The sequence below is a fragment of the Heloderma suspectum genome, chromosome 6 (assembly GCF_057233095.1).
Source record: "Heloderma suspectum isolate Gila_16-S chromosome 6, 16-S_ref, whole genome shotgun sequence".
Classification (NCBI taxonomy): domain Eukaryota; kingdom Metazoa; phylum Chordata; class Lepidosauria; order Squamata; family Helodermatidae; genus Heloderma; species Heloderma suspectum.
In genome coordinates, this window is record NC_139463.1 from 11,311,460 (window position 1) to 11,338,147 (window position 26,688).

The 26,688-nt window shown below is 42.6% G+C and overlaps 1 protein-coding gene across 5 annotated transcripts in view; it reads left to right on the top strand.

Annotated features, from left to right (window-relative positions):
• The window catches only part of GRAMD1B (GRAM domain containing 1B), a 180,918-nt gene that overhangs the window by 129,205 nt on the left and 25,025 nt on the right, over positions 1-26,688 (top strand). For 2 of the 5 annotated variants that reach the window (XM_084803611.1, XM_084803612.1), the window contains exons 4-7: positions 6,029-6,049; positions 9,956-9,979; positions 21,311-21,395; positions 26,256-26,359. In XM_084803611.1, coding sequence (XP_084659737.1) covers positions 6,029-6,049; positions 9,956-9,979; positions 21,311-21,395; positions 26,256-26,359 — 234 coding nt within the window. Of the gene's footprint in view, positions 1-3,142; positions 3,167-6,028; positions 6,050-9,955; positions 9,980-21,310; positions 21,396-26,255; positions 26,360-26,688 lie in introns of all 5 variants that reach the window. The other 3 variants (XM_084803614.1, XM_084803615.1, XM_084803613.1) reach the window with 2 other exon arrangements.

Here is a 26,688-nt window from a genome sequence, read left to right on the forward strand (position 1 = left end):
TGCATCTAAGACACAGGAGCAAATCCTGTCATTCCATTTGGCTGGAAACCAGACATGAAGGTATGCAAATGCTTATCCTAGGACAGCCCCTGTTGCCTTGCTCTTAGGGGACAGGTATCTTGCTGGTCCTTGCACAAGGAAAGCATTGACTTCCTTCAAACCGTTGAAAACCTTCTGCTTCCAAAATGGGATCTTAATAATGCTGAATAGCAGAGGAGTTTGTTTTTTTTATTTCAAGGGGCAAAAAATCTAGTGGGGAAATAATTTAAGGGCAGGAATGGAGTAAGGTGTTGGGACAATTAATGTGCTGGGACAGAATCCAGCATGCTGTGGCTACAGCGTAGGGCCGTGTAACTCAGTTTAGATTGTTGGGCAGCCCAGGTCACCTCCAAACGTATCTCCTGGAGAGTGTTGCCCAACCTTGCAGCATCTGCCTATGCCGTATTCCAAACAATTGTGCTGATTATACCGCTCCTTAGTGATTCCTCATCCAGGACTGGGAGTGTCAGCAGCCAAGCAGAAGGAAAAGGTGTGATGACTATGGGAGAGGAAAGGGTGAGGGTGCTGCAGGTTTTCTGTGCCCCCCAACCTGCTTGTTGAGAAACAGGATCTCAGTGGTAAATTGAACCACCACTGGCCAAGAACATGTTCCACAACATTTTTTTCCTTTCCCTTACCTGTAAAACTGGACAGAAGCTTTACTGTAATTGGGCTGATTAGCCTTCGTTAATTGAATACCAGCTCTTTAACCCACAGTAAGACTGTGCACCGTGTTTGTAACGCAGTGTCAGAATACCCTGCACTGGGTTATTAATCTTCACAATTGCCCTGGAGAGCAATTACTGACATATTTTAAAGTCTGGATTGAGAAACAGTTGCTACCCAAGTTGCTAGGATTTGAATGTAGGTTTTCTGGATCCAAATAGCTGCTGGACACAGGACTGTTCCTAATCATAGGGAGTTTCTGAACACTTCCCATTTGCTGCCCTTCTTTCCACTGTCATTTTTGGCTGACCCATCTCAGCCATTTTGCAAGCCCATACTAATGGGATGGGATGAATGTGTTGGGGTTGCTGTGAAACTACATCTGGGATAATCCCTGGCTTGCCCTCCCCACTTCCAGTGAGAACAAAATAATCCTGGTGTGATAAAGATATAACTGGAAGCAGCAGCAGTGGTAAAGAAAAGAGACATGAGCTGGCTGTTTCCTGCATGCCCCTTCTGTTGCCAGGAATAATGGCTGGGCCAGGAGCCCATGGCAGTAACCAGGGGGTGCTCTGGAGCTGGACGTTGGGCCGGATGTATCTCAGTGGCAAGTGAGGACTGATGGGACATTCCATATGCGAACGTCTGTTCCAGCTATAATTGAGCTATAAGGGCAAGACCACTCCTAACTAGGGATGTATGGACTGTGTAAAATCTGCTCCGTCTGTGTTTTGTAGATTGTCAGATGCCTTTTGTTCCATCATCCACCCACCGAATATATTTTTTTTTGTCGTGTGGAAAAATACACAAATAATTACATAAGTATTTACGCAAGTATGTACATAATTTACCTTAGTACGTATCATTTAGCGTATTGTCCCCGCATTCCATTCAACATTTCCTCAGCAGAAACTTACATATTTTCCTATGAATTTATATGCGTAAATTTCAGGAAAGTAAAAAAAATCATCCGAAAGTCCACGGGCTCTGCACAGCCTGAGGGGCTCTCTCTGCAGCAGATTCCGCAGGTCAGATTCTTAGAAATCCCAGCTCATTTTAGTCTGTCTCTAATTTCTCCAGCATCCCTACTCCTAACTAGGGATGTATAGATTGTGTAAAATCCATTCTGTGTTTCGCGGATTGTGAGGTGCCTGTCATTCCATCATCCGCCCATCCATGGAATCGGATTCTTTTTGTTTCTGAATTTGTGCAAATGTGCATTTGTGCAAATTTGCATGTGCGAAAATGTGCAAGACACCCCCCCTCCCATGCACGCTTTTGTGCTTTAGCCTATGGGGGAAATGCACATTTTGGCTGTTGTTTTTTTTTAAAGTTTGCATATTTTTCCATGATGAAATTTACACAAAATTCGAGAAGGCTAGGAAAGCAGTCTGCAAGTCCATGGAATCCGCTCGACAGGGGGAAAGCCTGTGGAATCTGTGGGTCGGATTCATCAAAATCTGAACTCATTTAGTTCCATTGCAGATTTCTCTGACATCCCGACTCCTAACCCATTAAAGTATCGAAACTAAACAGATAAATCAGCACAAATAAGTAGGTATGACTTGTCTTGGGGTTGTTTACATAGTTATGGATACCTGAGGATGTTTCAGTCAGGACAGTGATTGTGAATCAGCAACATCTGTCTTCATGGAAAAGGAATGCCTGCACATGCTGAATACACACCTACTCTTCAGGAGCAAAGTACTTGCCATGTACTGTCCATGCTGCCTACTTAGGGTGGAATAATTTGAGCTTGAAGTACTGACAATAGTACAGACATGTAGCATTTGTGTTGTTGCTGCTGGAGTACACCAGTGCTGTTTGAGAACATACATGCCAACAAATCCCTTGTTTCTTAAGAGCGTTCCACTGTCCTCTGCATCTTAGAGATGATAACTTTCCTCGGCTATCCTAGATTTCCTAGGTTATCTTAGGTTAACATTCATATGATCCCTTATTACGGGATGAAAGAGAAGCGATATAGGAGCTCCTGATTCTGCCAGGGTTGCTGACTCTCCTTCAGCTCACAACAAACTAATTTGACCCTGGAAGATGTAAACAAGTGGAGGGCTGACGCAAGTTAATGTATGAGCTGATCACATAAACCTGCAGTGTGTGCTCCACAGCTCCAGCCAAGGCAGGGCTCACCTTTCCTAAACTATATGTTCAGTTACATGCGGCTGGATAGAGGCTCTGCAGTCTCAATCCGAGAGAGCTCCTCCAGGCTTCCCCATTGGGAAGTGCTGCCTTGCTGTAGAACTGTGTGTAATAGCATAGCTACTGTTTTTACCCCTGGGCTGGTGTAGCTTTGTATGCTACTTCCCTGTAGTCGCTCCCTTTGCCCTCTTGTGTAGATAGTATCTCCTCCTTATGCCCTATATGTTTTTGTTTCCTTTTCTTTCCATTCTAATGTTTGATGATTTTCTTTTTCCAGTACGACAGATTAAACCTGATCAAAGTAAGATCTTGGTTCTATCTTGTTTTCTTTGATACCGACCTGCTGCCTGTCCTCCTCCTCCTCCTCCTCTTCTCTTTTTCCTTTAGTCCATCACCTTGTCATTCCACTTCTTATATAAAGTAAGGGTGAGGGAGCATGGGACAGTGTGATAAGTTCTCTGTGTCCAGAGGGAATTCTGGAAAGTGAGTTGAAGAGCTCTCCCTGGGGGTTGGACTCGGTGGCCTTGTAGGCCCCTTCCAACCCTACTATTCTATAATTCTATGAATCCCTGGAATTCAGAGTCTTCCTAAATTCTCACTGCCTTCACTTTCCTCCCCTTCCACTGGTGCTGCTACCATTTTCAGGACTCGGAGTTGGATGTTGCCTTTCCTTCTCAGGAAGATAACTCCAACCCCCAATCATTTTAGTTGCCCTTTTCTGTACTTCCTCCTGCTCTACAAAATTCTTCTTGAGAACAGCCTGCCAGAACTTCATAGTGTATTCAAAGAGTGGGCACACCACAGAGTTATATTTATTATTAAGAATATTTATAGCCCACCTTTTTAACAGAGTAGTGCTTAAGGTAGCTAACAATGAACAAATCATCAAATTACAAAATAGCAGGGATGGGCAGAAGGTTGATCTGGATCTACTGGTAGATCTTTGGGCAAACATGCCTGTCTCCGAATTGTTCACCAATAGCATCAACTGAATGACTTCCCTCTCCCACCCTAAATTATACTACTGAAATGATGAAACCTACGGGTAACAGGGAGTGGGGTTTTGAGTAGAAGGACTATGAGCTCCATTCAGTTCTGCTACCCAAAACAAGTTCTTGGGCTCAGAAGTATTTAATTCTAAGTCTAACATCTTTCATACCAGGCTCCAGTTGGTGGATACTTGGGTTTTAATAAAACAGTAGATCTCGCAAGCCCAAACTCTTCCCAGCCCTCAATGAAAGCATATTAAAAAATACACCATAAAATCACATGCCAACCCCCCCATCATATCCACAAGCAGCAGAAAACATCCAGTTAAAATCCGCCAACTGATGTGCCAAAGCCATCTGGGAAAAGGAGGTGTTTTCCTTCCTGCCCCCGCTCTTTTTCAATGGAATACCATCAAAGAGAGGGCAAGGCAAATCTCCCAAAAGAGGAAATGTCAAAATCTGGGTGCAGCCATAGAAAAGGCTCCTGTTGTGTTCCTGCCAAATGCACCTCTGCCATCAGTGGGACACAGAAAAGAGCTTCACCTGCAAATTTTAATATATTGGAGCAGGTTGTCCTTCATGTATGGCCATAAGCCATTTAGGGCTTCAAGGGTCAAAAGTAGCACTTCGAACTGGATTTCGAAGTGGACAAGGAGGCAATGCAGTTGTAACAAGAGAGTTGCATGATCTGTATAACCTGCTCCACCTGCTCCAGTCAGCAGTCTGGCTGCCGAAGTTTGGACCAGCTGCAGTTTCTGAATACTTCTTAAAGGTAACTCCATGTAGAGTGCATTGTGATAATCCAAAGATGAGTAAATAGGGCATGTTTCACCATAGCCAAATCTGATGTCTCATGGAAAGGATGCAGTTGGTGCACCAGCCAAAACTGTGCAAACACACCCCTGCCAGCAGCTGTCACCTCTGCATCCAGACTCAGAGCTGGGTTCAAAGGTACTGTCAAACTGTAAGCCTGATAATCATGGCAATTTTTACTTTCAGACCTTTCTCAATAATTCCTATCTGTGACTCTGCCCTTTTCAGTGAGTCAAGAAAGAATGGCTCAGGGCATACATGAGTAAAGAGAGCCTTGAACCGTTAAACAGCATCTTCAGTCATTTGTGTGCTCACATAAAGTGAATGTAGTCTTTACCCTGGAACACATTACAGTATTGTGGCTGAAAAATCACCTGAACCACACAGGTACAGCTTCATGCAAGCAGACTACCATGCAAATTGTAACCCATGTGGTTTGTTTCTCTGGAGCAGCCTCGAAAGTAAGCTACAAAGTAAGCCATTAATAGCCTTTCTGTTGCAGAGCTGAATAGTTTACAAAATGGCATAATCTAGAACTAAATAAATAAAGGAGGGGAAATTAGGTGCTGAAAGTTTTCCTGTTAAGCTAGCAAAAGTGTAGCCCCTTTGTGTCTTTCTTGAAGGCCAGGCTGATCTAGTGGGTAGATTCCACAGTTGCATTTTAAGGCACTGTCCAACGTTTTGTAAACATCCCGCCTTCCACAGGTTTTAGCCTACAAATGCAGAGAAGAACTCTGAAATGTATGGATGGGATTCCAGGTTCAGGTCTGTAAAACAAGTGTACATCGTAAGGGTCCTCTTAAGGAAGAACCCATCATTGTTATATTCTGCACATGGGAAAAAATAAAACCAAGAACATTGCCCACGTTTGCACAGCAAGTCTGTTGGAACATCCAGATTGCAATGGGGAGCAGGCCTTCTAGCTTTCGAATTCCTTTTTTAGGCCACTTGATTTCCCTTATTTCTCTGTCTCTGCCATTGTGTGGTTCTGAAGTTGGTGTGAACACCCTCGTAAGACTGCTATCAACCATTGCCTGGCATTTCCAGGTTAGAAGTGACACATGAGTATGAATGATGACGCTCTACTCCGGCGTGGGTGGGTGGAGTATTTTGCAACCAAACGGCTATTTGTGATCGGTGTTTATTACAGTTTGGCCATCTTGGGATAAACACCTAAAAGCCTGTTCTAGAACCCTTCCAATTCCATTTTGTCTCTAACCTCACCCCCCTCTGGTTTTAGTGATAATTCCCCATATTTGGCATAATGCTTCCAAGATCCTTTTTCTTCATTCCCCTCTCTTTACCCAGTGCCAGAACTTCCATACTAACTGATTCTTTTTTTTTTAATTTTGTCCTTACAGAAAAGCCAGAGTTGGTACAATGTAAGTATTTCAGTTTCCTTTATCCCTCGATGCATGCAGGGAGGGAGGGAAGGAGAGAGAGGTGTGCTGGGTGAAATGAGATCTTGCCATTTCTTGAGGCATCTAAATTCTAAAAGAAGAATGTGCAGTGTGATAGATCTTGGAGCCAGAAAGAGTATTGACTTTTTAAAAGAGGGTTTCTTAGCAAACCGGTAGGTTACAATAACCACCTGTTCAGTCATGGATCACCCTATTTTATTTATTTATTACATTTACATCCCCCATTTCTAGAAAAAAAATTGTTCTCAAAGTGGCCAACGATAATAAAATAAAGATTGCAAGCAAGATCTTAATTAAAACATAACATAGAAACAAATCAATTAAAATATAATTTAAAACAGTATTGTGTTTTCCATCCTTCTGCATGGAAAGCAGATTCCTGCAAATCCTGCACTGTGATTACTATTGGATCCTAGAAAAAGGTGGATTTTATGTAGCCACAGTAGACAGGAAAGGAGAAACAAAAAATGGGTTGGTATATTTAGGATGGAAAGAAACTCTTTTTTCTGTAGAGGAGGGGTAGGGAACTTGTGGCCCTCCAGATGTTTTTGGTCTACAACTCCCATCAGCCCTAGCCAGCATAGCCAATGGTGAGGTATCATGGGAGTTGTAGGCCAAAACAACTGGAGGGCCACAAGTTGTCCATCCCTATTGTAGAGCTTGTAATATCCTGTTTTGTTTCCCCCTGGATTTTCTGCCACCCTCATGCAAGCAGCAGCATTTTCTTTGCACAACAGGACCGACTTTGTACCCCACTTAATTGTTTATAGCTTTCATGGGTATAAGTAGGACATCCTCCCTCTTTGACTTGAATTATGTCTGGGTGAGAGCCAATGTGGTGTTGTGGTTAGAGCGTTGGACTGGGACTTGGGAGATCAGGGTTCTAGTCCCCACTCAGCCATGAAACTCACTGGGTGACTTCGGAGCAGTAACTGACCCTCAGCCTAACCTACCTCACAGGGTTGTTGTGAGGATAAAATCAAGAGGAGGACTTGATTGTAAACCGCCTTGGATTCCTTGCAAGAGGAAAAAAGGCAGGATATAAATGTAAAAATAAATAAAATAAATGTACTCCAAAGTACTTTATTACGTAAGTAGTACTAAAGATATCAGATATCATGAGCAGCAGACTTTGGAGAACTGTAGCTCTAAATTATCTAAGATTTCTTTTTGTGTTTCTTTGACTGCATTCAGACGATTATATCTCAGCTGAATAAACCAAGAACTGATAAAGCCTTTTGCCTGCACAAGCAGCCCCTGTTTTTCCCTTAGCGGTGTGAGCAATCAAACCAGAAGGTCTCTACGGCTCGAAGATGGTTTAATACCATGGCTTGCACTGAAGCTGGTAATCATAGTTTCCCAACTTGGACAAAATGAGATGCTGTGGTTAATTAGAGACTAACTGGCTTGATCGCTCACCCTGTGAAGGGAGCAGCGAAGGGACTGTATGTGTGGACAAAAGGTTCATCCATGTCTCAGCTTATTAAACAGATCTGATCATCAAAACCAGGTCTTTGCGTTTTGTGTGTTTTCTGGTCACTTTCCTAGATGTTGGAATAATCTAACCTTCCCCAACCTGGTGCCCGCCACCTGTTTTGAACTTCAATTCCCATCAGCCCCAGCAGACATGGCCAATAATCAGGAATGCTGGTAGTTGTAGTGCAAAACATATGGAGAACAGCAGACTGGGGAAGGATGGATTAATCCAATGCTAGATAGATGCTCCTTATGAAGACTCCTTTTCTTTTGCACGCTCTCTAGCCTTCCACAAGGAGCCTGTATAAGCTTTTAAGAGCAAAGATACAGCCTGCTCATGAGCTTCCTGTGCATGTATGTGTAACTAATTACGTTTACCATACTCTTCTCCTTTCCTGTTGAGAATCTAGATGCAAAACTATTTGTGTTCTAATATCCTCCACTAGGGATCCCAGTTTCCCTCCACCCTTAATGTACTTGGTTCTGTTTGCTTAGTTCCTTCCTGTCCAATATCACCAAGTGCTTCTTTTTCATCCATAGTACCTCTGAGGCCAGGAAAGAAACTTGGTCTTATTCAGAGTCTCAATATTTCTTGTTTCTGAAAACCATGTGCCCCCTTCTCCTTCCTGCCCTACACCAGTATCCTTCAACAAAGGGCATGCAACACTGACAAAGGAGAGAGAGTGATGCAGAAATACCTGAGGTCCTCAGCAAGGACAACAGTGCAAATTTTTCAATGCAGTCTCTACAGCCAGAATAGTGTTCTCAACTCTCCAGCGTGAAGGCTGCTTGAAGCTGAACCAAAGCAAGATACTGGACCCTGAGCAGTTGATGTTCTGTGAACACAAGTGTCATATTTCGAAGAAACTTGTGCCTCAAAGCCCTGACTATAGTATCTGTCTGGCTGAGCTCATATTTGAGTTCTAGAAAATGTCCTCTAGAGTCTTAATGGGTAGCTTTCTTGACTATAGGCGAAGTGTTCTACAAAGCACTGTGAAACTGGTTTGTGTGTGTGTGTGTGTGTGTGTGTGTCACAACAGTCATTCAAACTGAGTGAGAGGTGCTATTATCTCACCCAACAGAGCTCTTAATGCCTGCCACCTGTCTCTTCTGAGAGAGAAAGTGTGCAGGAGGTCACCTCCCCACTAGAAGCAAGTCCAAGAGATGTGGGCTCCTGCATCTTGCAGCCCTTGGAGTTAAATTAACTTTGAAAACCCTCAGTGTCCAAGGAACCTTAACTCTGCTTGATAACAGACCCCAATGTCACTAGGGTGCCTGGGGTTGCTTTTGGATGGGAAGGGGTGGGGTGAGGCAACCATTTCATCTTCATTTCATTTATTCAGCTTATGAGTTGCCCTAGAGCTGTAGCTCTCAGGGCAACCTACATAATAAAAGTGAAACTAAAACCAATGATAAGACCACATAATAAAACATAGTGAAGGCCCAATCCTATGTACGTTTAGACAGAAAAAAGTCCTACAACTCCCAGCATTCTCCAGCCAGCCAATTTGCAGAGTTTGTTCTTATAAAAGGATTTCAGCTTTCAAGTTCGTGCAAGTGGAATTTGTGAGCTCAAATGTGTGGACCCAGGTTATACATTTTAGGTTGCATGGAGAGGCAGTGGAACCCTAGATGGAAACTACACACACACACACACACACACACACGCCAGCCATCTCTAGAAGTTCCTGCAACCAGGATTTTTAGTTTGGACAGACAAACGAAGTTTTGGCGTAGATGAGTTAGGGGTGGCAAGGATGAGTTAGGGCTGGCAAGCCTTTCCGAAGACAAATAGCTATAGTTAGAAGGCAAGAGTCACCATTTTGATGGGAAGCATGAGAAGCAACTGAGGCTAAAGAGTTTTGAAGTTAGATAGTAAATAAACTCTGGGTCTCTTCTAATGCAGTGTTTACCTCGTGGGTGGATACAGCTGAAAAATATTGTAATATTGCTTCCACATGAGATTATTCGGGAAGAATCCATGACTAAGAACCATGAGGAGGAATCCAAAAATCCTGGTTCCAGATCTTTCCTGCAACATCCATGTGGCAGAATGATTAGGCATTAGTGTTTTCCACATGTATGTCTTTATAGATATTTCAAAAGCATTAGTTTGGAATGAAATGTTATGCTGGAACCAGCTATGTGAGTAATGTGACCAGAGACACTAGGAGAGACCCAAGTTCTTGGGAGGACAAGACGTGTTTTCAATCATAAGAGTTCGATGGCTAAAGCTGAAAGTGACATTTCCTGTCCAAGGGCTGTTTGCATGACTGCCTTACTGCCTGGCGAACTGTTTTTGTGGCACATGTATGCATGTATATGTGTTACTCTTGGTGTGTCCCTTTTACTTTATTTCTGCTTTCTTGTTTCTTCTCCATGTATTTTCAGCATGAAAGACAACACATCCGGAGAGTAAGCACTGGCTGTGTACTTCTGGGTTATTTTGTCCTAGTTCTTCTAGACCTTTCACCAGGTGAAAACAGCAATGCCAAAATAGGGCTTGTCCACCACTAACTATGAGGTTTCTAAATTCAGCTGTTGGCCGCGGTGGCTTAGTGGGTAAGACGCTGAACTGCAGACTGGAAGGTCGGCAGGTCAGCAGTTCGAGACCCGAGTGCCACGTGACGGAGTGAGCTCCCGTCTTCAGTCCCAGCTCCTGCCAACCTAGCAGTTCGAAAGCAAGAAATTGCAAGTAGATAAACAGGTACCGCCTTGGCGGGAAAGGTAACAGCGTTCCGTGCACCTCGGTGTTCAGTCATGCCAGCCACATGACTACGAAAGCATCTTCGGACAGTGCTGGCTCTTTGGCTTAGAAACGGGGATGAGCACCGCACCCTAGAGTCGGACACGACTGGTTGGGGACACCTTTACCTTTTACCTTTTTAAATTCAGTTATGTACTGCTACATTGGCTCTTAGCAGTCCTCCTCTTATACTTTGGTGCTGAACATTCCAAAAATATGCAGAAATGTGCATTAATAGAGAGAAATGGGTCTTTCTCTACCAAAAACCCCACCAGAATTTATGCTTTCTAGAGATTATGCATCTCTATTACTGTAAACAGTTGTGCACGAGCTCAGAACTATTGTGCCTTAAAATGGGGGCAAGCGGTCTCTCAGAGAGCTCAAACTCTCCAACTTCTTGTTAAGCATCAATTATCTAGGTGATGGATACACCAGCCCTATTCCGGCAGGTTTTTACTGGTTTTCTTGTTTCTGTCCCGCCTCCTGTGCTGTTGTTAGCCTACCTTTTCCAGTCTCTCTTGTCCTGCTTTACCATAGGCATTTCTGGTGCAGAAAGATCACTCCTTCCCACATTCTGTATTCTTCCTTTTCTGTGGTGAAAGCAAATCCCACCTGTGTGGCTACATCTGAGATACACCAACGTCAAGCACTTGCCGCGTGGCCTCCCAGCTGCTTTTGAACATATGCTTGATTTGCATGTAGAATTTGTGGAGCCGAGTATGTGATTCTTAAGAGGGCACACATTTCCTCGCATGGTAAGGGGACTTCCCTGCTCCCTAGGTATCCTCAGCATCCTGCCTCCAATCAAGTGCTGAGGTCATGATGTCACTGGCTGAAATGATGGAACTGGCAGAACTATGAGCAAGCTTGTGGTTCCAAGATATCAGCATGGTATAACAGGCAGAGCACAGAATGGACAAAACTCTATTGGTGCCAGTTGGCACTTGTGCATGTTGGGAAACATGACTCTTCAGTCATGGGCAGTATTTGGGTCATGCAGTGCCACGCAGGACCTGCCTTAAATCCTCCAGACATTAGTTTCATGTGCAGTAGGCTTGATTGATCAGTACAAGCACAGCTAAAATAAATTATTATTGTGGTTTTGTGGTTTTGGCTTTTTTTAAAAAAAAAGGCAAACAAAAAGGTTGTGGCCAGAGAGATCTAGGAGACTTCATACAAAGCTCCTGCAAAAAGTATTGGATAACTTATTTCATCCCCTTCCCATTTGACACTGGCATCTGTCCCCTGCCTCTGGCTGCAGAATTCCCTGTGTTGGGAATAAACACAGAAAAAGCCCACCATTGTCGCTTCTCCTATACAAACGCTACAATCACACAGGAACGTTCTTTTTTTTTTTTTTTTTTGTGAACCGCCCAGAGAGCTTCGGCTATTGGGCGGTATAGAAATGAAATAAATAAATATATAAATAAATAAACGTTCCCTATCGTGGCTGTAAAGCTCATGCGAGGCTTCTTTGCTCTACAGAACAATAAGGGGATTTCAGCCTTCAGCTTCTGGTACCATCTCTTTCAGAAAAGCAGGCCCTGACTTTGCTTTAGTAAGACATTTTAAAAAGGTCAGCCATGGTAGATAGCAACAAATCCTTGCTCCGGTGCAATAAATACCTTCTCTGGCAGGCAGTCTCTGCAGCATAGTAATACTTGACAGTTGTTTAGTGCACAAATGTTCAAAGCACTTCATGCACATTATCCCAATTATCATTACAACAACCCTGTAAGGCAGGCCCATATTATTAACCCCATATTGCAGACTGGGGCCTGAGGATGTTTGCTTGTTTGTTTGTTTATTAAATTCCTTAATCACCCATCTGGCTGGTCACCTGGCCACTCTGGGCAATGTACAACACAACAAACAAAAAGAGTAAAATTAAGCATTAAAACATCATGTTCTAAAAATACCCTAACCCACCCCAAATGCCTGCCTGAACAAACAAGTTTTCAGTGCATGGCAGAAGCTCACCAAAGAGGGCTTGCCTGAGTGGCCAGCTAGTGATCTTTGTGACTGAAGCAAGGTTTGAACTGGAGATTCCTGGCTCTCGTAGGAAGCTGCCTTATCAGCGGCCATTGATCTCCAGGTTTTCAGATGGGGGTCTGTTTCATCCCCTCTTGGAGATATCAGGGGTTGAACCTGGGACCTTCTGATTGCAAAGAATGTGTTCACAGTGGTTAAGACCATATTACTCTTCCCTCTTGTTCTAAGCCACTGCTACCACAACCCCGATCCACATTTGTGTTGCAAAGTGTCTCAGTCTAGGATGGCATAAAAGCGCTGACCTAAAACAGGCAGTAGCAAAGGACGATTCAGACCTCCATTGCCTGAACTTCAGAGGCTTGTGTGTGCGTCTTAATCTGTTAACATGTGGGTAACAACTGCCTTTGCAGATGGCCCAAGTAACCTCTGAGTTTAGGGTGACGATGGAACCATTTAAAATTGTGCTGTTTGAAATGCAGTCTGTGTAAAACACCCAGCCTCAAAGCTTCTGTTTGTTATACTCAATTAAAAAAAACTAGTTCACTAACATGTGGCCACAGTAATGTGGAACAGGAATTCAGCAGATCAAATCTCTTCTCAATGACAAACGCTTGGCTAGGTGGCCTTGGTCAAGCTGCCATTCTCTCTTGGAGCTCCTGCTACTCCCCACCCCCACCTTCAGTAAAGGGTTAATACTACCAACCTATCTTAAAAGTGTATTGGAAAGATTACTTAAATATGCATGCTTTGAACACCAAGAGTTGTGGTTGTGTATACTGTGTGTCTCATCTCCTTTTATGTAATTTCCAGTTTCCCCACCTCTCAGTGTCATTCCCCCCCAGGAAGGGAGTTCTGCATTGCCACCACCAACAACAGGGCACCCTGCTTGAGGTGATCCCAGAGATAGTGGGCTACAGCCAACCCGAACCCATGCTATGCAACTCTTACTTGTTGTAATATGATTATATGGAAAACACTGAGACTGCAATCTTATGCACAATTACTGAGGAGTAAGTCTTGGTGAAAGCAGTGGGACTTTCGTCTGACTTAGCATGAATAGGGTCAGACTGCAAGAGTATGAAATAAATATGTATTGCTGTAAGCCACCCGGGGAACACTGTTGTTAGGCAGTTTTATATAAATGCTAAGTTTGCACAACACGCTGGCCCAGACTTAGTAGTTTAGTGTGGGTTGTTGTTTGTCCCCCCCCCCCATTTTAAAGTATTTTATTTAAGAAATACAAGGAAACAATTATATAATAACAAAAACATCAACACACGCAGGCTGTTTTCCATTATTCATCACAGATACATATTTTAGAATCGTTGTCCCTGAACATACTGTTGTTGTATACATTTTAAGCTCTGTTGTAGCCACAAAATAATCATTTTTTTTCCAGTTATTAGCCTTACTGGTTAGTATATCCTTCCAAAAAGAGGACTGAGTACTTGGTGGATGCTGGTCTGCAGACCTTGCATTAATCATGCAGTGTGGCTTATCTTACTCAAAAACCTTGAGAACCCACGGTTTATTGTTGGATTGTTCCGTGTGGTTAACAAGCCACCCTGCAGAAAATGTCCTGCATTCAGACAACATGCTAACCCACGGTTCAACAAACAACCTGCAGTTCAACAACAGCCCATTCTCAGCCACTGAGTGTGGGTTAGCGTGTTGTCCGAATGGCTCCACTAAGTAAATACATACATTGGCCACTAAAAGAGACATTTTTCTTGCTTTGTAATGCCTGTCTTTTGAGATTGGTGTGGCAGCCACTCTGTACGGGCCCACAGTATGAACACTGAATCTAAATGGTGTGTGTGTGTGTGTGTGTGTGTGTGTGTGTGTTTCCTTCCTCATTTCATCTTGTGTTGTTTGAGCTGTATAGACTCCTTCTGCCCCCTGCTCAAGTTTCAGAGCCTCCCTGATTTTTCTCCCCTATATTCATCTTGGAGTTCCTGTCCAAAGATTTTCAGATAAAAAAACAAAACAAACAACAGCAAGCCACAGCCAATGATACTTTTTCACTGTGAAATCCACCTCCACCCCTCCCCACTCACCCTTTTCTCGTGCCATTCTGTACCAGCTCCCTATGTTTGCTGTAGAGTTAATGTTTACCGTTCCGCCTCCCCGTGTCTGTATGCTGCTCTTTTTTTCTTCTTCAGAAAATGTAGGTGGGTTTGCAGAGATAGGAAATATCTTCCTGATCTCTATCTCAGAGATTTCTCATCATCCACTGCCAGAGAGGAGAGGTACTCATTAACGTCAGCACAGAAAAGGCTCAGTCATTTGCTGAAGCCATCAACCTGGAGCTTAAGGCCATTTTAAACCTGATGCTGCTACACAAACACTGTTTTATCTGTGTGGGTGCTCCTTGTGGCCACTGTTGCATTTTAAAAGAGAGTTGACCCCCCTGAGCTAGTTCACATACATGCAGCGATTTGTATGCCAGCGCAGTCCCTGGCGAGCATGTCTGTGGACCAATGTGTGGGGTTCAGCACCTTTTTAATGTGCTGTTTGGGCCTCTTTGTAGCATACATGTGTCTGGAATCCTGTGGAGGGGGAAAGGGTGGGTGTGGTTTTGATACAGAGAAACAGCAAATTGGAAAAGGACCAAACCCCCTTCCCTGCTCTATAAATTTCCCGCTCCTGAAGCTGATGTTCTTTTTAGAAAATGGGAGTGAGGCTATTTCACTCATAAATGTGTGTAACAGTATGCATGACGGATGTGGAAGTATTCCCCAGCCCAAAGGTCTTTCCCCCATTTACTTTTCTAGAAGAAGCAAATCTCCATTTGTGCTGTTTTACACATTGGCGGGTGGTGGGTGGGTTGCCTTTCCCCTTCATATGTTGCATATGTTTGAGTTCACACAAGACTCTTCTCTTTTCCTTGCATCAGGAGACTTTAGCCTTGTTTGATACGCAAACATTTGCAAATCAAATTGGAAAGAAATGTTTCCTGTGCATTTGGGTTTGCACCATCTGATATTAATATTTGTTGGTACAAGAGTTGGTTTTAGTTAAGTGTTAGCCCGGAGAACAAGGATGAAGTGAACTTCTCAAGCTAAACTAGGTTCAGTAGTATAGATGTTGGCTTGACTTAAACATTCAGGAAAAGTGGAATATAAACTTCAGAATATTGTTTTAACAAAAGAAGAAGCCAAGTATAATTTTATAAACTGGCATAAAATAATCCTGCTACTTGAAGGAGAATATACAATGTTAATATTGAGTTAACAAATACTACTATGGAGTGATGATGAATCTACAACTCTGGATGAGTTCCAGGAATAATAACAAAAATTAACACTGCCTGCAAATGCACTAATTCATTAATTATGGGTTGGGTCCAGACTTAGTCATACTTAGAGTAGACCCATTGAAATCAATGGGACTTAAGTTAGTCTACTCTAAGGATGACAAAGTCTTCATCCAACTTAGTGAATTTCAACTTTGCATTTGTTAACTTAAGCATTAAAGAGATTCCCTTTGCTTCCATTCTGTTTTATCATTGGCAGCTGATGTCAAGAGAGGTATTTGCCTGATCTGCCTTTCGCAATTTAGTTTTGCAGCCTTCCTTATTCATATATTTAGAAGATTTGCATAACACCCTTCAGCAAATCTTTCAGGGCAGTTTGCAAGAGAGAGAAAGAAAGAGAGAGAGAGAGAGAGAGAGAAGTGGATAAAATGTTAAAACAACAGCATTAAAAACCTGGGAGAATAGAAATATTGTTGCCTGGCCCCAAAAGGATAATAACATTGGCACCAGGCCGGCCTCCCTTGGGAGGGAATTCTACAAACAGGATGCCAGCACTGAGAAGGCTGTATTTCTAGTCATTATCCACCTTACCTCAGATGGCGGGGCATCTGGAGGAGATCTTTTGAAGGTGATCACAATACATGGGCAGGTTGGTATGGGAGCAGATGTTCCTTACCTGGAATGTAAGATAAAGGGCTTTAAAGGTAATCACCAGCACTTTGAATTGTCAGAAACAGAACAGAAGCCAATTAAGTTCTTTCATTATTGGAGAGCCTAGCAGCTGCATTTTGAACAACTGGCAGTTTTAGAAAAGTCTTCAAAGGCAGCCCTACATTCAACACATTAATAAGCATTCCTAGATATTACCAGAGCTTTGAAAACTGCTCTGTTATCTAAATTCCTCTTTATTCTGGTCATGTATAACTTGGATAAGGCAGAAATGCACAACACCAGTGCTTCAGCCTGCTCTTGAACCCCTCAGTCTTCTGTAGCCCCTGATCAGTTCTTGTCAGTCACTTGCCTTTATATGCTCTCCATATCTCCATCCATTTCCTGCCATGTGCCTACCTGCACCCTCCAGTTCCCTTCCAGGTATGCACCTTGCTTGCTTCAGGTTTTGCAAGCTCTCTCAGGTTTTGTGAGTGTGTATGGATCAATGTTGAGACCTTACCACCCATGTCAAGAACACTTGTTGGTAGGTACCTTTTTCAAATAAATTATATTTTTCCCACTGAGTGTTCGTACGGCAGTTGCGGGAAAGGGGTCTAGTATAGTCCATGGAACTTGGGTTTTCTAGACTTACACAGGTTCAGTTGTCTACCTAAACATTGTCTACATACACTAGCATTTCTTCTGCTTTGGTTGTCGGGCACTCTACATTAATTCACAGGTCAGAGTGTAATGTCCCTGCTTTCAGAACATAACCTATATCCTGTTGTGGATCCTTAAATTACATTTACTTGTATTTACCAGCTGTTAGTGAAAATTGGGATAATGTGATATTGGAACAGAGGAGGATTAGGAACTATACACAAAAGTCAAGAAAGTCCCCCAAGGTTCTTGACTGAAGTAGAAGCTGGAGAGGAGGAGGCTTCAGTTTTTCTTGTACACATGAACTCTGCTTTTGAATATTTCCATGAAGAAAGCACATTGAGGCAAGAGGGTCACTGACAAACAGCAGTTTGGGATTTCATAATCTCCTTTTACAGATTGGCCTCTCTCTTCTTTTCCCCACCTCTCTAGACAAACTTTATCCAGCAACTTTGCATTACAGGAAACATCTGCTGGAAGGGAGGGGCGAGGCTGGGTTACTTCAGGGCATTGGCCAACAGAGTAACCCAGAGAGTGAAACTTAAAGCATGAGCAAGTCATTTAGGTCTTTCCCTCACCCGCTCCTTCCACAAGGAAAATCAACACAGAGCAAAGCTGCTGTTGAGAGAAGAGGCAGAGCGAGGCAGGTCCAGGGCAGACACTGGACTGAGTTCAGAAATTGCTGTGTTGTGCACACCCTGAGGGAGGGAAGGGCTGGAATTGGATTGAGTTCTTGCTGCTCCAGAGAAGTCAACCGGGTTTGAGAACCAGTAGAAGATTGGATATTGGAACTAGGCATCTGAGGTGCTGTGAATTTATTGCCCCATGACAAACTTGGTTATCACTGCCCTGTTACAATTTGGATGTCTAGAAGTTGAAATGCAATCCTGTTAAGAGTCCTGGAGGTTGTATCTGTGCACATCCTTGCTGTGATCTGCTGTGATCGGTATTGTTGGGATTTCTCCAGCTGAAGGCAGCTTTGCAGAACCACAGTGAAATAGGAGGGGAAGGCAACCATGTCAGCCAACAACCTCTCCTGAATGAACGTGTTTTACTAAGAGTGTCCTGAGAAGTTGGTGATTCCACATCCCCCCACTGCCTCCTTGGATCTGAAGAGCCACACGTGAGGTGGGGAGAAACCACCTTTTTTCTTTTTTAACAAGTATCCACTATGGTTAATAATTTTGGCAGCTGCCCTGAAGGGAAAGAGTATTTTGTTCCTGAAGTCCATGTCCCACTGGCAACTCAGAAAGGAAGGTGGTGAAGCAAGCAGGTGATGCTAATATAACACCATGGATTGTCTATCAGAATGTGGAGCAGTTTGGAGTCTTCTCCTGGATCTGGAGGACAAGTACCTACTGGGCTACCTGGAGCAGCTGCATGACTTATCCGAAAGTTATGGCAGCTCAGGATGGGAAGAGATTCCAGCTGTGAGTGTCTGCTGAAGCTGTGCCTCATAAAAATGTTCTTGTGCTACCTCCCTGCCTCTTGCTTAAGCTTTACTGACATACAGAAACCTTTGCTAAATTTACTTTTCTCTCTCAGTTTGCAAAAATCTCTTGTCCAAAGGAAATCCCAGCATGGGAGAAGGTTTAGAATTCCATAGCACCATCCCTTACTGTTTTACATGCCCTTCGTTTCTATCAAGCCCAACTGAAAACAGATCCAATTGATTCAGCCCTCTTGATTTTTTCTGTAAACCTTTGGGTCCAGATTTCTCCATCTAGTTTGCTTAACCTTCACTAGATCGCTGGATGTGCCCGATCTCGTCTGTCTCGTAAGCTAAGCAGGGTCAGCCCTGGTTAGTACTTGGATGAGAGACTGCCTGGGAATCAGGCTTCCTACATTGAGCAGGGGGTTGGACTCGATGGTCTTGCAGGCCCCTTCCAACCCTATGATTCTATGCTCTCCCAACATTTAAGTTCTATTGAAAGTTGACAGGAATTAAAACCCTGTTTTTGCTTTTTGGCCTTTTGACATCTTCTACCAGGTAGCAATTTTTGGCCATTTGTAGCTGGCTAGGTTAGATTGCTAGGTTAGATTAGATAACCTAAACTGTGGGAAAACAACAACAACAAGTTATAACGAGCAGAATTGTCATTAATGTAATCTTAAAACAAGAGATGCTATGATTAGACTCTTAAGGGGACAGTGCTTTGAGAAGATGTTGCTTGTATATGTTTATGCAGCTGTTTTTATTGGGGCTGAGAAAAGTTTTTGCAATGCATGAGAAGTTGTAGCTGGCTGAACTGCGTGCTCCTGAGGGATTCTTACCCATCTTTATCAAAACTAAGAGACACACCAATAATTGTTCCTGTTCCAGCCACAGCCAGTATTCATCACTGCTTAGGACTACAGCAGCCTTCCACAACCTGGGCACTAAACTGGGAAGAGTGGCTACAGCATCATGGCACAGTTTTGGTATACTCAGCTCCTTGAAAACTTTTCTGTTGCTTGCAAATCAATTGGGTTCAGTAATCATGCACAGGACCTTTTGTACATGATTCTGAGCAATAAAACACACCAGAGGCAATTAGGGCATAAGAACTAATAGTTCAAACTCACAGTAGCGGTCTAGGTTTGAAGAGGCCTGAGCTATTGCTGGGGAAATGGCCAGAGAGTGTATCGTTCTGCAACTTTTTAATGTCTGTATCCTGGGTCAGTTAATCTGTTCACTGTCTTGTGTTTCCTTTTGGCTGGACCTGAACTGGCCTATGTTACTGATAGCCTCAAAAATTGTTTGGATGGATAGCTACGTATATGCTAGTGGAGATCCATCTGGTTCCACCAGTACTCACCGATGTCAGGGTTGTTTCTGAGCGCAGGGAGTGGGATAGCAGTTCAGATTCTGAAGGAGAACTGCCAGACACGGGGAAGGTGTTTTCCCAGGCTAGTCCAGACATGACTGGGCCGGCTTCTCGGGTTACAAATGCCCAGCTGGCTGTGGAAGAGGGTTCCTCTTCACATACCCCTGTGAGGGACAGTGAACAGAAGGAGGCAAGGTTTGGAGAATCTGATCTAATAGACACCAGGCGCAGATGCAGAGCAAAAAGAGATGAGGCAGGGCGGAACTTAGACGGTCTACCCGATTGGCCTTGTGTGAGGAGCTGTGCTCAGAGACCGCATGAGACAGAGGGTCCTCCCCCCCCCCTTAAGTTAGGCTAGTGAGCCCACTTTCCTCTTCAAATGACAGGCAACTCTCTTTCTTAACTTTGTTTTGAATTCCTCTGAAGACATTCCTTTGTAGACTGAGAGTCACTGAGAATTTGCATCTGTATGACACTGTGAAGTAAATTGATTAAAAGCTGTAGACTGAAGCCTCTCATTTGTGTTTGTCTTCGGGGCTGAAATAAAGTGGGGGCTAAAGGAATTCTGACAACTGTGTTGGAAGACCTCCCCTTCAATTATGGCTGCTTAAGCTGCCACCAGGGTTGTAAACTCCCCTTCAGCTTTCCAGTGCTTGCATGTGCTTGCGTTCCTGTACTTAGGTTGCCAAATAGCCCACATTTTCCCAGAACATCCCCAGATTAAAAGTTCGATTTACCAGTAGGATCTCTTTTGGTTGGACATTTTATCCTGTACCACTTCTTTGTTCCACTGCTTGAGAGTCCATCAAAACCAACATTGCCTCCTGCAGTTGCTATAGATGAGAATTTCCTGTCACGTTCCCAGGGGTTGCCAGTACAATATTATAGAAGGAAATTTCATAAGACCTGTGCTGGTGCGTGTTGTGACGCTTTTTTTCTTTTCTTTTTTCAAGACATCTTGCAGTCACAGCTATGTCCATTATACATATGAATACTGATGAATCTACAAATCTAATAAAGAAATTGCTCTCAACCTCCTATTTTGTTTCTTTTTAAAAATGCAGATTTCTAACCCTCATAGTGACAAGAGAGTCTGATAATATAAAGTAATCCCAGGGCAGAACGACCACTTTTGAAATGACCTTTTGCCCACCTCCCTCCTTCCTTGCCCTATGCCACTTTGGTCTTGCCAAAAATTAACCCTCTAAACATCAAAACATTGTGGTCTGTATAAATGCCACGAAATTGGTCTTTTGTTTTTATTGAATGCTTGTAAAATATAAGTTTCTTTGGTAAAATGTTTGGGGGGCTTTTGATGCAGACTACACCCTATTCTCTGTTATAGTGTTGAAATTTCAGCTGTTATCTTTATGGAATGGAATGGCCCTTCTGCTTTCCCAATAAATTGTCTCTTTCTCCTGTATTTCCTTCCCTTCCCCGCCCCCCCGCCAGCGCTTCCCATACCAGTTCCTCTAATCTGTTCTTCCCTTTGCAGCATTTGTAGAGAGATAATATGTACCGCTTTTTTCATACTTAGTTAAATGATAACATTTCCTCCCTATAGTTTCCCTTCCTGGCTCTTTCTCTGGCCTTCATTACCTCCTGCTTTCTAATAAACTTTCCACTGTTTGCAGGTGCTGAGTCCAACGTACAAGCAGCGGAATGAAGACTTCAGGAAACTCTTCAAACAACTCCCTGACACAGAGCGCCTCATAGTCGGTAAGACCTCCTTCAGTAGTCCTACGCCCCCTGCCCCCCAGCTCTTGAGAGCAAAGGGTTCACCAGTGTCATAAAAATCAGCCTTCCCAAGTGAGGATGGAGGAAGTGTCATTCTTGGCAGAGACAAACAACCTGTTTCCCATTTCTCTTGTATAGGTAAAGCCTTTTTGGGACACCATTGAGCCTGGTGTTAACCTTGTTATTTGTCTGGCTACCTATCCTGCATGGGCATAGATGTGGCATCAGTTTAGTGTTGCTTCTGGTTTGACTCAGCGCAAAAAGTGGAGAGGCTGAGATGGCAACTGGCAGGTACTAGAAATGCTATTCACCCTTATAAAGGATTTTCCATTGTGCTCTTTTTACTATAATTTGGGGAACCCCTCCTGAGCAAAAATTTACTTGCTATCTCTGACCAAACAGATGCAAGGAAGGGCAGTTATTAGACATGTTAAAAAAAACCACCTCAAAAAGCAAACAACCTTGTAGTATTATTAGGTTTTCAAGCTTTTAAAGATCAATTCATTGCAAAGTAGTTTATTATGTACTGGAATTTTGAAGTGCAAGATACAGCACAGCCATTTGCTTTGACATAAATTTTATAGAAACATGGGTTAGTCGGTTTCCTATACACAAATACTGTTAGTCTGTATATAAGAAATAATGTCCTAATATCTCAGAGATTTTAATTTTGAGGCATGGTAAATGAGTAACAGCAAGAAGTAAGACTTTTAAAAGTAAATGCTTCTGTTTTGGTTTGTTTGTTTGCACCTATGGATTTATATTTTTTCTTGTGGTGCTCCTTTTTTACCTTGTTTTATTCAGTTGATCCACACCCTATGTTCTGAGGAAATGATTTTTTAAAGGAGCATCTTGATAAGTTATTGGAAATGCAGAAGAGTTTTTGAAACTACATTTAAAAAAATCAATACTACTTCTACTTTTCTGGAGTATTGCAGATCCAATTATTATGATAGGTTTGGGAATTAATAAGGATCCCTGAGTGTTCAGAAACAATAAGAAATTCAGGAGAAGAGGGTGTATCATAATGAATAAATTCTCCTTCAATTTAATTATTTTGATTGATACTTCAGAAAGAAATTCAAGATTGAAAAGCAAGAATGGCCAGGCAAATGGCCGCTTACAGGGGTACTGCGAGATGAACACCTTGGTGGCTTTTTAGCAGATAAGGTGGTATAGAAATGTTAATAATAAATACATAAACAGGAATCTGATTGAGAATTATCAGAGGTGGACAAAGAATTGATGAATGCTACTGAGAGGAACAGAACAAAAATACAAAACATTCCAAATATATAAAATAGACTATGAAGTCAGGAGAGTATATCCTTGGTTATATGAGAAAAATTCTACAGCTAATGTGTTTTAATATGTGGATTTGAGTGACTTGCATCTGACCGCTGCTTTCATCACCTGTCATCTCCCAAAGGTAGATATAATATTGCATATTCTGCAGCTTTTTAAAGACCTGATTCAGTGGTCTTTCCACCCAAGGAGAATCCTTACCTCCAAAGGGGGCAGGGGAAGGAAAGATGTATGGAAACGGAGCAAACTTAATGAAAATTAAAGAGACTTTAGTTGATAACATGCCTGATAGACAATCTAGGGGAATGTGCATTTTGTTCCTTTTCCAAAACAAGATCCAGCACAAACCAGAGTAGATTATTATTATTAGTAGTAGTAGTAGTAGTAGTAGTACTATTTGTAACAATTAATACTTCATTAGTACTTTTAGGGTCAAACTCGAGACTTCATTCACAGAATTAGCAATTGTGTGACAGGCTTTTAAAAAAGTAAATGCCATTGAAACGCTCAATTTTAAAACAACAAAGAGGTCTGTGATCCTAGAGCCACACCTTTAAGAGCAGGGTCGGGTTTTGTTCTGCCAGGAGCTGTTGAGCCATCCAAATATTTCAGGGATTGGTTTTGAAAGACCTTGAGGAATTCGAACAACATTCTCCAGGGAAGGGAACAACATAACTTTATGCTTTTGGAAGAGATATCTTACATTAGAATGCACCTAATGGTAACAGTATATTAGTGTGCATTATTACTTATATACTGATTAACAGTATTTGTGTATAGGAAACCTCCTACCCCATGTGTTTGTAAAATTTCAGTCAAAGCAGATGGCTATGCTGCATCTTGCACTTCAAAATTCCAGTATAGTAATACACTATTTTTCAGTGAATTGGTCTTTAAAAGCTTGAAAACCTAATAATACTACAACATCTTTATGGCTTTTAAAGGTAGTTTTTTTAACATGACTAATAATTGTCCGCTGGTTTGAAACTCAACGTTAAAAAAACTAAGATCATGGCATCTGGCCCTATCACTTCCTGGCATATAGAAGGGGAAGAAATGGAAGCAGTGACAGATTTTATTTTCTTGGGTTCCAAGATCACTGCAGACAGTGACTGTAGCCATGAAATTAAAAGACGCATGCTCCTTGGGAGGAAAGCTATGGCAAACCTAGACAGCATAGTAAGAAGCAGAGACATCACCTTGCCGACGAAGGTTCAAATAATCAAAGCTATGGTTTTCCCAGTAGTAACGTATGGCTGTGTCAGGGTGGAAACTGAGCCAATAGAGCCCCAGAGCCGTTCTGATTCTGAGGAGGAACAGCAATCCGTGGGAGAGGAGCTCGCTCATCTCTCACAAGCACAGCAGCTGGCAGAGATTCCTCCTGCCAGCATTTCTGGGATAGATAGTGACCCTGGCAGTGAGAGAGCGCTAGAGGGGGGCTTGCTGGACACTCGGCACAGATGCAGGGAGCGATGACAGATAGAGGGTGCAGAAAGGAGGCATAGCGCTCGTTTGGCGCACAAACAACAGTCGCGTCCCGAGGACTGAAGGGAAAGAGGGAGGATCTCTCCCTAGCCCATAAGTTCAGGGTCTTCCTGTGGTTCTTCAAATGGGGACCAACTGCCTTACCTGGAGCTTAGGCTACTCTGCTATCTTTCCCCAGTGCTGTTCCTTGCTTTGTCGCTAGTGATTAGTATCTGAAAGAGTCATAAAGTAATAAAGGAATAAAGTCTCGGAAAGAATTCCTCATTGTCTGTGTCCTGAGTTGGCTATTGGTGAGGACTGCAACAGGCAGCTAGGGCGCTCCTCTGACAGGCTGCGAGAGCTGGACTATAAGGAAGGCTGAGCACCGAAGAATTGATTCTTTCGAACTGTGGTGCTGGAGAAGACTCTTACGAGTCCCCTGGACTGCAAGGAGGTCAAACCAGTCCATCCTAAAGGAAATCAACCCTGACTGCTCATTGGAAGGACAGATACTGAAGCTGAAGCTCAAATATTTTGGCCACCTAATGCGGAGAGAAAACTCACTGGAAAAGACTCTGATGCTGGGAAAGTTTGAAGGCAAAAGGAGAAGGGGACGGCAGAGGCTGAGATGGCTAGATAGCATCACCGATGCAATGAACATGAACTTGAGCACACTCCGGGAGAGAGCGCAGGACAGGAAGGCCTGGCGCGCTATGGTCCATGGGGTCACAAAGAGTCGGACAGGACTTAACGACTGAACAACAACAACAATAATTGTCCTCCCTTGCATCTGTCTGGGCAGAGATAACAAATAAAATCTTGCTCAAGGGGGGTTCCCCAAATTATAGTAAAAAGAGTACAGTGGAAAATTCTGAAAAAGGTTGAATAGCATTTTTTAGTTATTAAGCCAGCTAGGTCAGGCTGTAGTAATTATGGATCTATAAGTTTATGAACAACCAAATGCAGCTTATGCTCCCTATGTTAAGGATCACGCAAGATGTATTCATCAGACTCTTGAAGAAGGGAGAACAGTAGGATAAGTAAAAAAAATGTCACCTTTGATTTTTTATGTGTACCTATGATTCACTTGAACAGTTTCCCCCCACCAGGGATGCCCATTGTTTCAGTCATGTTAGAGCCTTTTTCTAAACGTGTCAGCTTTTAAATATGTAGCAGTTTTATTTTCTGAAAGACCACAAATTTAAATGGACACATTTGTGGAAAAGTGGATTTTATTTATCAGTTGTAGGAACCACAACTATGTTCATTTCTCTAAATTATACTGTTATACAGTAAAGTTGAATGGAATTCTGAGGCAGAAATAGCCAATAACTTGCTTAGCATGAGCTACCTAGAAAGTACAGTGAGGAGAGAATAATGGAAGCTTTTCTTTCTTTCTTTCTTTCTTTCTTTCTTTCTCTCTCTCTCTCTCTCTCTCTCTCTCTCTCTCTCTCTTTCTCTCCTTCTCCTCCTCCTCCTCTTCCTTTTCTTCTTTACAAAAGTCAATAGTTTTGTGCATTTTTTGTTTGGATATGAGCCTTTTGGGGTCTGTTTTTGGCTTGGTTCCTCAGGCTCTGCCTCATTCCTGAAACCCTTCAGGATCATCTATAAAGTATGTCCTACATCAAGAGGAGAGGGAGTTAGCAGTAAAATACTGACAAAGGAGATATCAATACAGAGAGCCTTGGCTATTGGGCTGTATAGAAATGTAATAAATAAAAAATAAATACAGCGCAAAGTGTGACTGGGGAACCTCTTAAAAAAACCTTTAAAACTTAAAAAAAAAAAAGGCCCTTATAAAAGGTAGCATACTTCATGGATGTTTTTAAGAAACATCCCAAAACTTATGTATCAGCTTATGCTGACAAATTTCCTCCCAGCTTCCCCACCCCCGTCCCCACTACACGTACACTTTAACTTTTCCCCCAATTGTTTTTTCTGTTGTCACTGTTGTCACTGCAAGGTTGCTGGAAGGGCTGTATGTATTTTGTACAGTGTACCTTACCCAGCTATTCTTAGGCTCGTAATAAATGTCTGTCATTTTTATTCTCAATCGTTATTCCATCTCTACAGATTACTCCTGTGCACTTCAAAGAGACATTCTCCTGCAGGGTCGACTCTACCTCTCTGAAAACTGGATATGCTTCTACAGCAACATTTTCCGCTGGGAAACACTGGTAAGTGTCTCTCTCCAATCCCCGAATATTTATTTATTTATCTCGTTTCTATACCACCCAGTAGCCTAAGCTCTGCCGGCAGTTCAGAACAATTTAAACCATAAAATATGTGATGATAAAATACAATATAAAATGTTTAAAGTTTAAAACTACAGTATAAAAAATTAAAGAAATAATAACCAGATAGAACCTAGAAGTAATGCAGAGATTTAAAATACAGCACCAGAATTAAAACCAAAACTGAAAAACTAAAATGCCTGGGAGAATACAAAGGTCTACACCTGACACCGAAAAGAGCACAATATAGGTGCCAGGTGAGCCTCTCTGGA